The following is a 14,336-nucleotide window of genomic DNA, read 5'->3' on the forward strand; positions in this document are numbered from 1 at the left end:
CTGACAGACAAAGTAGTACTGGCCAGTTTGCCATTTGAAGAGCTCTGTCCTAGAACATGCACAAATGTACCTGTGGCCTCAACTGAGCCTTAAGGAGAGTTTAAAAGAACTGCCACCAAATCACTGAACTGTATTTTGCTTTGCATAGCAAAGATTTAATTCCTTAAAGTGAAAGACAACATCGAGTCCTAAGGAGCTGAAAGGGCTGAAAATTATTGCTAGGCTAAGATTTTAATTGCTCAGTTGTCTTTCTTGTTTGGTTGGTTTTGCTTTCTTAACATTCCAGTGCATGCATCTGTTTTGAATACTTTGCCATTCAAGCTGAAGATTCACCCTTGCTTTTAGGGTACACAGAACTTAAGCTTATCATGCAATTGATGTTTGCCTCCCTGAGGTGCCACAAAGTCATACTGTTTGTTCTACGATAGAGTAGGTCTGCTCTGGTTCATTAGGAAGCATGTAATGCTGCTGGGGAACTTTTCAGTTGCAGTTTGAGAAGTTGTTAAAGTCTGGTTTTGAATTCTGCACATCAGAAAATGGAAATAGATTTTCAAATACCATTTTCATTCTGCTTTAACTTCAGTGGTAACATTAACAAGAATTTCGTCATACTAATAAGACTCAAAACTTAGAAGCTATTACTGTGCAACAGAGAGTTATGTATGTATAAAAGCAGATGATCCCATGAGTGTTCTTAATCTTAAGAACACATTCTGATCTAAAACCCTCACAGGCAAGAGATAGTCATAGCAGTTACAGTGTTGTCTAGGAACATGTCAAGAAAAAATCATTTACAGCTACCATGTTTGGTGTCTTTACACATTCAAATACTCCTTCATCAGACCAGAACAGACTTAATAGTATACAAATCTAGGAGGTGGACTTCATATCTCTCTTGACATCAGCAAGATTCCTTACAGAGCTGAGGTATGTGTCCCAAAGGGGGACAGTTATTGCTGCTACTTTCCTTTGTGGCTTCTGATAGCAAACAGTTTGCCCTTGAGGCTCAGCATGACTCATACTGACAGAGATGACAAATGGATATTATGGCTGCCTCCCGCCTCCAGGACAGAGTAACCACTTCTTAGAATGCTTTGGATTGCTCCAGCCTCATCAGTGCATCTCTCTGTGTCCCATCAGATGAGCTACCAGGGCATGCTGTTGGAAGTACAGCCTCAGCATGCACAGCCTTGTGTGCTCAGAGGAAGAAAAGCTGGCAATTATGTATTTCACTTTAAAGCATACTTACTGATTATTTGTTCCACACTGCATTGTTTATGAAAGTGTCCTTTAGTGTGTGGGCAGCCTCTTCAGTGTGCAGAGAGAGTGCATAGACCTGTGTTAGTTATGTGCAGGTCCCTGTGTGTCTGTGAATAGCAGGGCTGGTGTGTCAAGGCAAGAAGGCAACAGCTGTGCTCAGGTGTGCTGCACCTGGCTCATCGGAGACATGCTGTGATGCAAATAACTGGGAAAGCTTGCCATAGAGGGTCCAAGCCTGTTAGTTCAATAGAACTATTCTTGCAGACCTTGTGAAGTCAAGATGATAAAAGGAAATGGTTTAGGCATCAATGAGCCAAGTTCTGTTATTTGTGAAAGCTAAAGAACCAGAAGAGGAACAAAAAAACAGTGACAGCACAGAGTATTCCTTGTCTTTTTAGCACAACCAGTGCTTTATACACCTGCAATTTTTCCTCAGATCAAAGAACTGATGAGAAGTGCTATTAGCACTTGAGTGTAGGAATGCTGCTATCTTGTCTCTGCACATTCTTCAAACTAAGATTAACATGTTGACACCCTGAAGGATTTGCCTTCCAAACAGATGGGATATGAGTAATAAGAGGGGATACTCTGTGTCCAACACATTGGAAAGGATACAGGACAAACTGTAAGCCTTTATTGTGAGAGGAAAACAAGAGGTTTTGAGGAGAATGATGAAACAGAGGGATGTAAACAGATCAGTCCCCAGCATCAGCAGTGAGCTCACTGTAGAGACGTGGACTATGTGATGACCTAGTAGTTTACAGGAATGTTGACTTTAAGTTGTACTCATAGTCCTTCCAGGAGCTTTCTTCTCCCCTTGGTGATGTACTTAACACCCTGCTCTGTATCTCCTCTTGTCTGTGAGTAATGCCTGATAATATTGGTCCAGCTTTAAAAAAGCCAGGCTGTAGTGTAATCTGATGATTTCACAGTTAAGGAATTTGTGCTTCTATTTTCATGATTTGATAGGGCTCCCTGATGATTCTTGGCATGAGCAGTGTTGTGGGCCAGTAGCTCATTATCAGTAGTAATACTTGGCACCTATAACTTCAAATGTTCTGAGTGCTTAATTTAGATTTTGTGAGGTGTTTTTATAACTCTCTGTGTGTGTGTGTGTATGTCTGTAGGTATAGATGGATGAGTAACACAAGGCAGTTGATTCACCTGAATTGTTTCCTAATTTTCTTCTTCTGTGTTCTTTTTCTAAAGGAAAGGGCATTGTGCCAAATAATGTAACCCGCAGGCCAAGCTTTGAAGGATCAAATGAATCTTTTCCATCCTACCATCAAATCAGTGGTGCAGCCTATGAAGGGACAGGCTTCGGAGCAGAAGGTGCAAATATGCTTACTGACGTTCCGAGGCCATACATGGACTATTTAATCTCCACTTCGCAGTCTACGGCTATGAATGCTCCTGTACAGCGACCCTCTGGAGTAGGCACTCACAGCACACCAACAAGCCATCAGCAGAAAACATACCCTACAAATATTGAGTCTTCTGTGATTAATTATCCAGTGGCTAATCACAGCAATCAAGCCTTGCAGCTACAGGCATCCCATGGCTCCAACAGCCAACATTACAGCAGGCAGCACATGATGGTGCAGGGGGAACCTATGGGTTATGGTGTTCAGCGGAGTCCATCCTTCCAAAACAAGATGCAGCAGGAGGGAGCATACACCAATCTCCCGAATAAAGGGGCAGTTGTTCAGAATAATTCTGGTCATGCATTTCAGCAGGCACCAGCAAGCCTGTATATATCACATTCTCATCACAAACAGACGAGTCCCTCTTCTCATCAAATGCATGCGATATCCAGAGGCCCTGCCTTTGCCAATGATTTTTCAGACAGTCCACCACAAAATCTCTTAACTCCATCTAGAAATAGCCTAAACATGGACCTCTATGACATGAATAATACTCAAGTTCAGCAGTGGCAGGCAGCGACGCCGTCACGCCGAGATTCTTTGCAAAATCCAGGAATAGAAACATCTCCACGGCAACACGTATCCTTCAGACCCGACGCCACAGTGCCGAGCAGAACAAACTCATTTAACAACCACCAGCAACAGCCACAGGTGACAGTGTCTATAAGACAAGTTCCTCCAGGGAAACCTGATCCTTCAATTACGTCTCCAAATACAATCACAGCGGTCACATCCGCTCATATTCTCCAGCCAGTGAAGAGCATGCGAGTGATGAGACCTGAGCCTCAGACTGCAGTGGGACCTTCCCATCCTGGTTGGCTACCTGCACAAGCACCAGCTGTGGATGGCTTGGAGATCATTGAGCAGCATGTGCCACCTGTTGGAGCAGCTAATGCCTATCAACTAGACGTGGATTACGGTAACCAGGAACTGAGGTGTCCACCGCCACCGTATCCCAAGCATTTGTTACTTCCTGGTAGCTCTGAGCAGTTTGATATCAACTGCTTGTGCATGGGCGTAGAGCAGACCCTTCGCGTGGTTCCCAATTCAACGTGCAATAAGGCTGAGGAGAACAGCGAGCGAAACGATAAAAGCAGCAAGAACACTAAAGCTGAGAAGGCAAGCAAGGATAAAAAGCAGATTCAGACGTCCCCGGTGCCCGTGCGGAAGAACGGCAAAGACGAAGAAAAGCGAGAATCGCGAATAAAGAGCTACTCACCTTTTGCCTTCAAGTTCTACATGGAACAGCATGTGGAAAACGTCATAAAGACCTACCAGCAGAAAATTAACAGAAGATTGCAATTGGAGCAAGAAATGGCGAAAGTAACTCTCCTTGTTTTGTTACAGTAAAAGCTAATGGGGTAGTAATAATTATGACTGGGTTTAATCAGTCAAAAAATGTATAAAGACAGTTTCCACTGGAAGTAGTAGGTATCCAACACTTCCCTATGCCAGGCTGCTTTCACCCAGAGAGGTGAATGAAGGTCTGGGAGGCTGTTTGAAAAAATTGAGATGTGAAGTAATATACCTCCATACCAGAAAGGTAAAATAGAAGCAGAACTCTCCTATAGTAGGAAAGTATTAGGGTTGCTGAGTCAAGAACTCATAAGCCATATTTGAGGCTCTGATAATTCTAGCAGTGCTTTGGTAGCTCTTGAAAGCTCTGAAAAGTTTTTCCCTTTGCTCCAGTTCTTCCTCACTGCTCCCTGATAGTCCCTCATTCACCACAGCCTCTGTTGAACTTGGCAGTATATTCACTGTGCCATATCTCCAGATGAGTTTGTAATACTTGACTGGCAGTTGCCTGTTGAACACATAGAAATAATAATATAATTCAAAGAATCATATCTTGGCCAGCTTGAACTCAATGTGGGACCCTTGCTGGAAGTTGTTGTAGAAGCGGGTCTAAGGGAGGTGCACTTTGAGTGAAGGAGCTTCTTTCGTGCCTGATTGTAGCTCTCAAAGCTAAGCTGATTGATAGGGCTGCTTAAAAGAGAGCTGCCAAGTTCTGATGGTGGCTCTGGCAGCTCTGTTTTTAATTTCCCTACATGAGTAGAATATGATGAGTCTACTTTTGTATTTAAGGGTAAACTCTATGGAAAGCTATTATTAACACATAATGCATAATAATTAACTACTCAGTCTTCCCTAGCACAACTTGCAGAGTCAATTAATTTGATGCTTACATTGGTCCAGAAAGCTCAGCAGTTTGTTTGTTGAGGTTCAAATTAAACAAATAGCTTCTAAAATTTTGGAAAGGTTGGCATTTTAGTGACAGTTAATAGTTTATCCTCACTGCAAGTACAGATTGTCTTGGACTGCTTGGATATTCTGAAATTAAAATAGGGAATAATCTCTAGAGAAGCAGAACAGCAGCTAATTGCATTAGTTGTTCTCTTCTGACTCTTCAATTTTCCTTCACTTCATCACTCAGATAATTCACCTATAAACAGAAACAACTCCTTCCCCTAGCAACATCATCAGTGGCTGGAAGCATACGCTCAGGAGATTTTGGCTACCTGCCTATCCCATTATTCCAGCATTTACCAAACCCACAACACAGTAACTATTTTAAAACAATAAACACTTGCTTTAGTATGGATTGTAGTTGCCTTACATTTTAAAAACAGTATTACTTGTTTTGATTTGGCTGTCGCCTTCAGTCTAAAAATTCATCCTACCTGTTCTGCAAATTTCAGCAGACCTCCTCCACCCTTTATTCATACTAACTTCATTTTCTGCCATGGGGTTCTCACTGCGTAGTCTGGCTGCCCACATTTGTCTTTGAAGACCTAGACTACATATAGAAAACTAAATCAATCTAAGCAGCAGCTGTGTGGGTGTATGCTCGGGTCTCTAGGCTGCTAATCAGTCAGCTACAACTCCCTCCACCCTCCTCCCCATTGCCTTTTCTCACCAGGCACTAATATTTCTCTCAAAGTGGCTCAGTTGTTTCATATGCAGAAAGAAAGGGGCAATGCTGCAGAGGCCAACTTAGAAGAGGAACTTGGGGATCAGCCTAGGTGCTTCAGTGGCTCTCAGGAGAGGGACAGGCACAGAAGTGGGCAGAGTTGACAGTGTGTAGGCTCTGTCTTGAAGGGTGAAGAAGGTCTGGTTGGATACCACTGCCTCCCACTTTTTCAGGAGATTGCTCCCCACAGCCATGTGAAATCTTACTTGTAGTTACTTGGAGGCATGCTGGAGACAGGAGGCAGTCAAGCCAGCTTTTTACAGCTTAGGTAGAGAGGCAAAATTGAAAGGGAAAATAGCACCAGGTTTAGGCTGCAGGGGCTGAGGGCAGGCCTGAGAGATACATGCACATGTTTTGGAAGGGAAAAGGGAGTAGTTCATGGGACTTCTGTAAGTTCAAGAGATCTGCAGACTTTGAAAGTGGAGGCTGCTTTTCACAGAGGAAGAAAAACCAGTTTCTAAAGAAGGTTCCCAAGGCACTTGGAATGTGTAGGTCAAAAACACCTTCTTAATTGCAAGTACTCAAGGTGGGAACTATTAATGTGAGTGTTCCTGGAGAACCATTCAATCAACAAAGTGAACTGCTGCGTGTAGGCTGAAAGGTGCAAACCAAATCCCGTGATCAGGTTTGTTCCATTCCCCTCTCTGGCAGTGTTTTCCCATGCCTCTTTGTTCAGTCAAATTAAAAGCGCAGACCAATCTTGGATATGGCAAATTCAGGGCATGAGTTAGGGCACAGTGAATTTACCAGTATTCAGAATACCTGAGCAGACTGACAGGAGAGTATCTTCTCATGGATGCATCTTTTCTGGTTCTTGGCTAATTTTTCTGAGAAATGCTTTGGGAATGCTTGTTCCTGGTTCTCTCGCTGTGAGTGTAACCCTGCTTGCTCTTGTGGTTTTCTTTCCTTTACAAAGGCTGGCCTCTGTGAAGCTGAACAGGAACAAATGAGGAAAATTCTCTACCAGAAGGAGTCCAACTACAACAGACTTAAAAGGGCCAAAATGGACAAATCTATGTTTGTGAAAATCAAGACTCTGGGTATTGGTGCGTTTGGAGAAGTGTGCCTGGCCTGCAAAGTGGATACCCATGCCCTCTATGCCATGAAGACTCTGCGGAAGAAGGATGTGCTAAACCGGAACCAGGTGGCTCACGTCAAAGCAGAGAGGGACATACTTGCTGAGGCAGACAATGAATGGGTGGTTAAACTCTATTATTCCTTCCAAGATAAAGACAACTTGTACTTTGTGATGGACTACATCCCTGGTGGGGATATGATGAGTCTACTGATTCGGATGGAGGTTTTTCCAGAGCGTCTGGCTAGATTTTATATTGCAGAACTGACCTTGGCTATTGAGAGTGTGCACAAAATGGGATTCATTCATCGAGACATCAAGCCCGACAACATTCTGATAGACCTTGATGGGCACATCAAACTGACAGACTTTGGACTCTGTACTGGATTCAGGTGGACTCACAATTCAAAATATTATCAGAAAGGTAATGTTCTTAGACTTTATTTGTGATGGTATTGCATTATTTATTTTGAAACAAGCAGGTACCACTTGGCAAAAATGCCAGCTCGGAAAACAGGGGTGGTGAACATTGACAAACAGTCCACGACAGCATGGTGTGTGTCTCTCTCTCTGGCTCCTTCAGTTTGTTTCCAGTCCTGTTTTTCTAGTACTGTTCAAATCCCTATCAGTAATGTGGCTGACTACTGCAGCAGCAGCAATTTTTCAGTTTATACATGTTTTCAGGATCTCTTTTGATGGTGAAATAACAAATAACAGATTTAAAGTAGTCCATGTGCCTTGTGTGTGTGGCATTGAGGAGCACTGGCATTGGAATGGGCTGCCCGAGGAGCTGGTGGAGTCACCATCACTGGAGGTGTTCAGGAAGAGACTTGACAGGGTGCTTGGTTGCATGGTTTAGTTGATTAGGTGGTGTTGGATGATAGGTTGGATATGATGATCTTGAAGGTGTCTTCCAACCTGGTTTATTCTATTCTAAAGAGCCTCAACAATTGGTGTAGCTAGCCACAATTGGTGTAGCTAGCCTATCTGTACCCCATTGTTCTGTACATCCCATGTGGGAGCAGCCTTCCTCATGCTGAGACAGAGACCTTTGGCTTGTTACAGAAAACCAGTTGTGAAGGGGAGGGTGGAAGGAAACGAACTGGGGTTAAAGTTGGAATGCTGTTCTTTGGTAAGAGTAGAAGATGGCACAACTGGACCTAGACAAATACTTTTTGTGTGTTTTGTTTCATGATCATTAATGTAAACTTTCTCTCCCATTTGAAAGGGAGCCATATCAGACAAGACAGCATGGAGCCCAGTGATCTTTGGGATGATGTGTCAAACTGTAGATGTGGAGATAGGCTGAAGACATTGGAACAAAGAGCTAAGAAGCAGCATCAGAGATGTCTAGCACACTCACTAGTTGGAACCCCCAATTATATTGCTCCTGAAGTCCTGCTTCGTAAAGGTAGATAACCTTCCTTTTTCTTGTGCTTAAGTGAATATGAATGTTTTGAAATGTCTGGGGGTTTTTTTCCCCCTTAAGCTTGCTGCTTTGGAAGACTGCCATGCTGAAAGGCTGCAAACACTTAGTTCAGGTTAGGGAGAACAGATTCCTCTACGTGCTCCACTTTTTAGCATCACATTGTTGACACTGATGATGGTCATACTTTGTGTGTCTGTGTATATCTACATTCTGAGGCCTTTGACTGAGACTGCTAATAAAGGTGTCAGAAGATGTTGGCAGTGATATTTTTCAAATACAAAGCAGATGATCTGTCAGGCAGTATGACTATGGCCACCTGCAAGTTTACAGAGACTAGTGAGTAGCCAGCTGGTGCTTCTGAATCACTGATTCAGATGGGCCACTTAAACATTTATGCTGTCAACTTGTGGAAACAAGATTCACAGCCAGAATCTTGGGGGAACCCACCAAAAAATATTCCACAAATTACCCTGCATTCAAAAGCCCAGTTTGAGGAGTTTAGACAATACTTGGTGGCTATCCATGCAGAACAGAGATGGTCACTGTAGTAAGGAGATTAGATATTCAAAGTTGTCTGTAAACCAAATCCTAAGCCTCATGTTTCTGAAGTTGATAGATTTCACACTGGTCCCTGCATCACCTGATGACACAAGTCATCCACTGAAATCAGTGTTTAAATCCTCCATTCCTTTTTGGAGATCTCAGGCATACACCTTACTTATCTTGTCGCGGCAATTAAGTGACTGAAATTGTTTTCTGCTTGGAACTTGCTCAGGGAGTAGTCTGTGGCTTTCTGCTGTCTCTAGATACAGGCTGTATCTTTCAGCACCTTTTCCAATTGGTGGTGTCACTTCCTCTGAACCTAGGGGGGGATATCAGTCACTACACCTTTTTGCTACTCTTTCACATCCGTTTTGTGCTGTGTAGTTACATAGCTGTGGGACAGGGCATAAAAAAAACCCTCTTCATTCTTTCTAATTGTATGATTTCACCACTCAGTTTTGTTGAGAATTTAATTTATGCAGAAAGATTCCCAGACAACAGGATTAGGCTTTTACTGACAGCAGTAGCATTTAGATCAGCAAGTAGAAGCAATTTTATGATGAGGGTGGATTGGGAGTCCTTTGTTCTTATATCACAAGTTGTTTGTCTGAGAAAAGACAGAAATCTGCACTGTATGTTGTGATACTTAATTGCAAGTAACTCTATACACATACCCCTTTTACTGATGGAGGTCAACCTTTTGTCTTGCCTCTCAGGATATACTCAGCTTTGTGACTGGTGGAGTGTTGGTGTGATCCTCTTTGAGATGTTAGTGGGACAGCCTCCTTTTCTGGCTCCTACACCCACAGAAACCCAACTGAAGGTAAGCTGACACAAAATTCCAATCTGTGGTAGCAGAATTGTAACCTTTTCACTTCTGCATTCCAACACCTATCCTCTTTTGTTTTACTAGAGAAAGGAGTAGTGGTTTAAAAAAGCCTGATTTTAATTAGTTCTGTGCAGGCACAAATCCTTTCCCAGGCAATGAAGATACTGAGTATGAGACTGGAAGTGAGTTATCCAACTGCATAGGTAGTTGTTGGTTTTGTGAGTCTTCTCAGCACATTTCTCATTCCTTAAGCCCAAGCTGATCCATCTGAATTCCTTAGAGTGCCTATCAGATGTGAGGAAGCTGATGTGCCAGTTGGCAGTGTGTGCAGTTGGCAATACAAGTGTTTCAAAGTCAAACAGGGAGTTTTTATTAGAAAGGATGTATCTTGTGACCGCTTTTCCTAGTTTCCCTTTTGGAGATGCAATGAAGTAATTCCTTGAAGTCATTCCATGAAGTCATGTGCAAATTACACGTGCCCTCAAATCTGACTATGGGTGCATTCAGGAAGGGATATGCCTTTCTTAAAAATGGAATTGCTCCTTTTATCTTCTATTAGTCAAAGTTTCTTGATTAGTTAAAGTAATTATTAACAACTGATGCAATCTGACCACTGGGTTCTTGACCCTCTAAAATAAGTATAGAATCATAGAATTGTCAGGGTTGGAATGGACCTCAAGGATCATCTAGTTCCAACCCCCCTGCCATGGGCACGGGCACCTCACACTAGATCAGGTTGCTTGGAGCCACATCCAGCCTGGCCTTAAAAACCTCCAGTGATGGGGCTTCTACCACCTCACTGGGCAACCTGTAGGAGTGTCTCACCACCCTCATGGTGACGAACTTCTTCCTAACATCCAATCTTAATCTTATCATTTCTAGTTTTGCTCAATTTCCCCTAGTCTGATCAATATCCAACATCCTAAAAAGTCCTTCACATTGACAGGCTGGACAGATGGGCAGAGTCCAACAGGATGGCATTTCACAAGTCCGAGTGGCAGGTGCTGCACTTTGGTCACAACAACCCCATGCAGAGCTACAGGCTGGGGACAGAGTGGCTGGAGAGCAGCCAAACAGAAAGGGACCTGGGGGTATTGGTTGACTGCCGGCTGAATATGAGCCAGCAGTGTGCCCAGGTGGCCAAGAAGGCCAATGGCATCCTGGCCTGCATCAGAAATAGTGTGGCCAGCAGGAACAGGGAGGTCATTCTGCCCCTCTACACTGCACTGGTTAGGCCACACCTTGAGTACTGTGTCCAGTTCTGGGTCCCTCAATTGAAGAAGGATATTGAGACTATTGAGCGTGTCCTGAGAAGGTCAACGAGGATGGGGAGAGCCCTCAAGCACAAGCCCTATGAGGAGAGGCTGAGGGAGCTGGGGTTGTTTAGCCTGGAGAAGAGGAGGCTCAGGGAAGACCTTATTGCTCTCTACAACTACCTGAAAGGAGGTTGTAGCCAGCTGGGGCTTGGTCTCTTCTCCCAGGCAACCAGCACCAGAACAAGAGGACACAGTCTCAAGCTGTGCCAGGGGAAGTTTAGGCTCGGGGTGAGGAGAAAGTTCTTCACAGAAAGAGTGATTGGCCATTGGAATGGGCTGCCCAGGGAGGTGGTGGAGTCACCGTCCCTGGAGGTGTTCAAGAGGGGATTGGACATGGCACTTTGTGCCATGGTTTAGTTAGTCGTGAGGTGTTGGGTGATAGGTTGGACTTGATGATCTCTGAGGTCTTTTCCAACCTTTCTGATTCTATGATTCAATGATCTTTCCTGTAGGCCCCCTTAAGATACTGGAAGGCCACAATAAGGTCTGAGCCTTCTCCTTTCCAGGCTGAATAGCCCCAGCCCTCTCAGTCTGTCTCCACAGGAGAGGTGCTCCATCCCTCTTGATCATCCTTGTGGCCCTTCTTTGGGCGTACTGTGAGCTGACTAGTTAGTTGCATGCATACTTCTGTACGGTTAATGCTGACAATCAGAAGGATTCCATTCCCAAGATTAGAAGTTTAACGTCTTTCTTACCTCCAGGTGATAAACTGGGAAAGCACACTGCACATTCCCTCACAGATCAAGCTAAGCCCTGAGGCAACCGACCTGATCACAAAGCTCTGCTGTGCTGCTGAGGACAGACTTGGAAGAAATGGAGCAGATGACATTAAGGCCCATTCTTTCTTTCACTCTATGGACTTCTCTACTGATATCCGCAGGCAGCCAGCTCCCTATGTTCCAAAGATCAGCCATCCGATGGACACTTCAAATTTCGATCCAGTTGAAGAAGAAAGTCCTTGGAACGATGCTAGTGGTGACAGCACCAGGACATGGGATCCACTAGCCTCTTCCAATAACAAACACACCGAACATGCTTTCTACGAGTTTACTTTCCGAAGGTTCTTCGATGACAACGGCTATCCGTTCAGGTATCCCAAACCTTCCGGAATGGAACTTGGCCAGTCTGCCAAATCTGATGTAGAAGATAAAGGTGTGGTGGATCAGACCGGAGCTTGTCAGCCTGTATATGTGTAAATTATTGTATAGGGTACTCCAGATACGACTAATCTCAAATACAGTAGGGCCTTTAACTGATCCTTTAGGAGCTGGTCCTGCAGTGCTTGTTCAGGTGTAACTTCAGCTGAGGCTGGAGGCATCCTGGGGAGTCAGAAGCTTGCAGGGCCAGGTCCTAAAAATGGCACTCTTGAAAGTTCAGGTCAGTTTTACTGTAAATAACTCTGTTGATAATTACACTTGAAGGCCTGGTCTTCACCAAGGTCTGCAAGGCCAGCAGTCTATCATTTCTAGGCCTATTTATATTTGAGGTCAGCGTCCCCCTACTCAGATTAACATTTACAGGACTTCTGCAACTGTCAGCGTTATTTTTTAAACGAATAAAGAGCACTTATATTTTGTTTATAGCAGGGGTTGTGTTTTTTTCCTACTAAATTATAGGGATTAACTTTTGACAAATCGTGCTGCTGTTCTTCTTTTCTACATTTTTATTTTACCCATAGCACTTATTTCACATTTAGGAAGATGCATAAAAGCTGAAGAACATGTGATAAAAGGTCTCTGTGCAATAACATAAGAAAGAAAAAAGTATATATAAAAAAAAAAAAAAAAGAAACAAAAAAAAAGGAAAGAAAGAAAGAAAGAAACCTGCTCTCTAATTCCCTAATGATGTTACTGATGCTGTTGCATTCACACCGTGATTTTTGTCTGTTCTGTTGTATTTTCAACATTTCAGAATTGTGACATAACCTTAAAGCTGCTTTATTTCCTTCTGCTTATTGGAGTGTAATAGGAAGTGTGAGCACGTGACAATTTGGGTGTGATTTCATTGTCTAGTGTGTGGAGAATGTTGCATGGGCAGTGTTTTTCTATTTGAAATGGCCTTTTCTTGCCATTCACAGGCAGGTCCTGTGGATCCATTTTTACTAAGGGTCTAAAATTAGACCATTTTAAACCGTGTGTTGATAAATGTATTGTGTGGATGGCTTCCTCTTATGATTGTATCCAATATTAATTGTGTGAAACAGATTGCAAAGGTTATAGCTGAGTTCAGTGGTGTTGTGGTCTGATGTGTAATAGATCATTTTAGTAAACCTGTATCATCAGCACACGCATTTCCCCACAAAGGATCAGGAGCAAGACCATTATTGCCAAGCTCATTTGTGGCAGCAGTCTCGGCTGGATGTACTCAGGCAGCGTCCAGCACAGTGTCTGCTGCTGAACACTGGCAGTGAGACAGAGCAGCAGCACTAACAGGTGTCGCTCAGCGTCTTCAAAACAGAACGTCCAAGGCCGTAACACATCGAGATCCTAAGTGCAATGAGGCTGATGCTGAGTGCGTGCAGCTCCACAGACGATGCAGGCCCTGGAGGTACATGGCTTTTCCAGACATCAGATCCCTCCAGGTGACTGGCTGGGTATCCCTTTAGGATCCTAATGTCTGAGGCACTGTTGGCATCGTTCATGGGTCATTCTGTCCTGTTTTCCGTAGCTTACAACATTGCTGTGATGGAGCACAATAGTCCTTCGTTTCTGTCAAATTATAGGCATACTTTGAAGTATCAATTCCTAACTATGTTAAAATATGCATTTTTCTTATATGTGTAAGTGAGAATTATTCAAGGTGATATCAGAATACTAAAGATAATTAAGCCATACATATTTGCATATATATTATATATAACTAAATAAGTAAACACACACAACAAAATCCTTAATTCAGATTAGTGTAACAGTCCTATTTAAAGTGATTGATGGAATAACATTTGAGGAAAACACTCCTTTAATGTGTTTTTGCTTTATTTTTAAATCTGGAGCTTCCTTGTGTTTTTTTCTCCATATAGTATTCCACATATTATTCCTTAATGTTTTAGCATATCCTAGCCTATCCATTGTTTAGATATCTAAGCAACAGCATATAAATTCATCAGCCTAAACTAAACTAAAGAAAAATGATTGTGTATTTGTTTACATTTGTATGAAAGGAATGTTTTGAGGTATGCAGTGCTTGTGTTGTGACAGTTCATGTAAGATTCAGTATTACTGCTTTTTTTATATAGTAATGCCATTTTTTTTTTGTTGTTATTTACATCTATCTGACATTCTTTCATGTGGTTCTTTCTCAGGAACTCAATTTAACTGTTATTTATTGATATATCATTGCCTTTGAAAGCTTCTACTGGCACAATTTATTAAAACCCGAATCAAAACCTATAATGCGTTGTGTGTTCCTGAAAAGGGTAATTTCTGCATGGCTTAAGGCGGATCTCTGGGTACCTGAAGACCTCGTGGCCCTTGAGAATAAGGGGCAGGA

At 43.0% G+C, this 14,336-nt stretch overlaps 1 protein-coding gene across 2 annotated transcripts in view; it reads left to right on the forward strand.

Annotated features, from left to right (window-relative positions):
- The window catches only part of LATS2 (large tumor suppressor kinase 2), a 54,508-nt gene extending 40,397 nt beyond the window's left edge, over positions 1–14,111 (forward strand). For both annotated transcript variants that reach the window (XM_068144155.1, XM_068144160.1), the window contains exons 4-8: positions 2,470–4,007; positions 6,572–7,154; positions 7,959–8,141; positions 9,419–9,525; positions 11,549–14,111. In XM_068144155.1, coding sequence (XP_068000256.1) covers positions 2,470–4,007; positions 6,572–7,154; positions 7,959–8,141; positions 9,419–9,525; positions 11,549–12,043 — 2,906 coding nt within the window. In that variant the 3' untranslated portion in view covers positions 12,044–14,111. The remainder of the gene's footprint in view (positions 1–2,469; positions 4,008–6,571; positions 7,155–7,958; positions 8,142–9,418; positions 9,526–11,548) is intronic.
- Positions 14,112–14,336: the final 225 nt, after the last annotated feature.

This window comes from Melanerpes formicivorus, unplaced genomic scaffold, assembly GCF_026170545.1.
Source record: "Melanerpes formicivorus ecotype bairdi unplaced genomic scaffold, bMelFor1.0.p_v2 SCAF_1, whole genome shotgun sequence".
Taxonomy (NCBI): domain Eukaryota; kingdom Metazoa; phylum Chordata; class Aves; order Piciformes; family Picidae; genus Melanerpes; species Melanerpes formicivorus.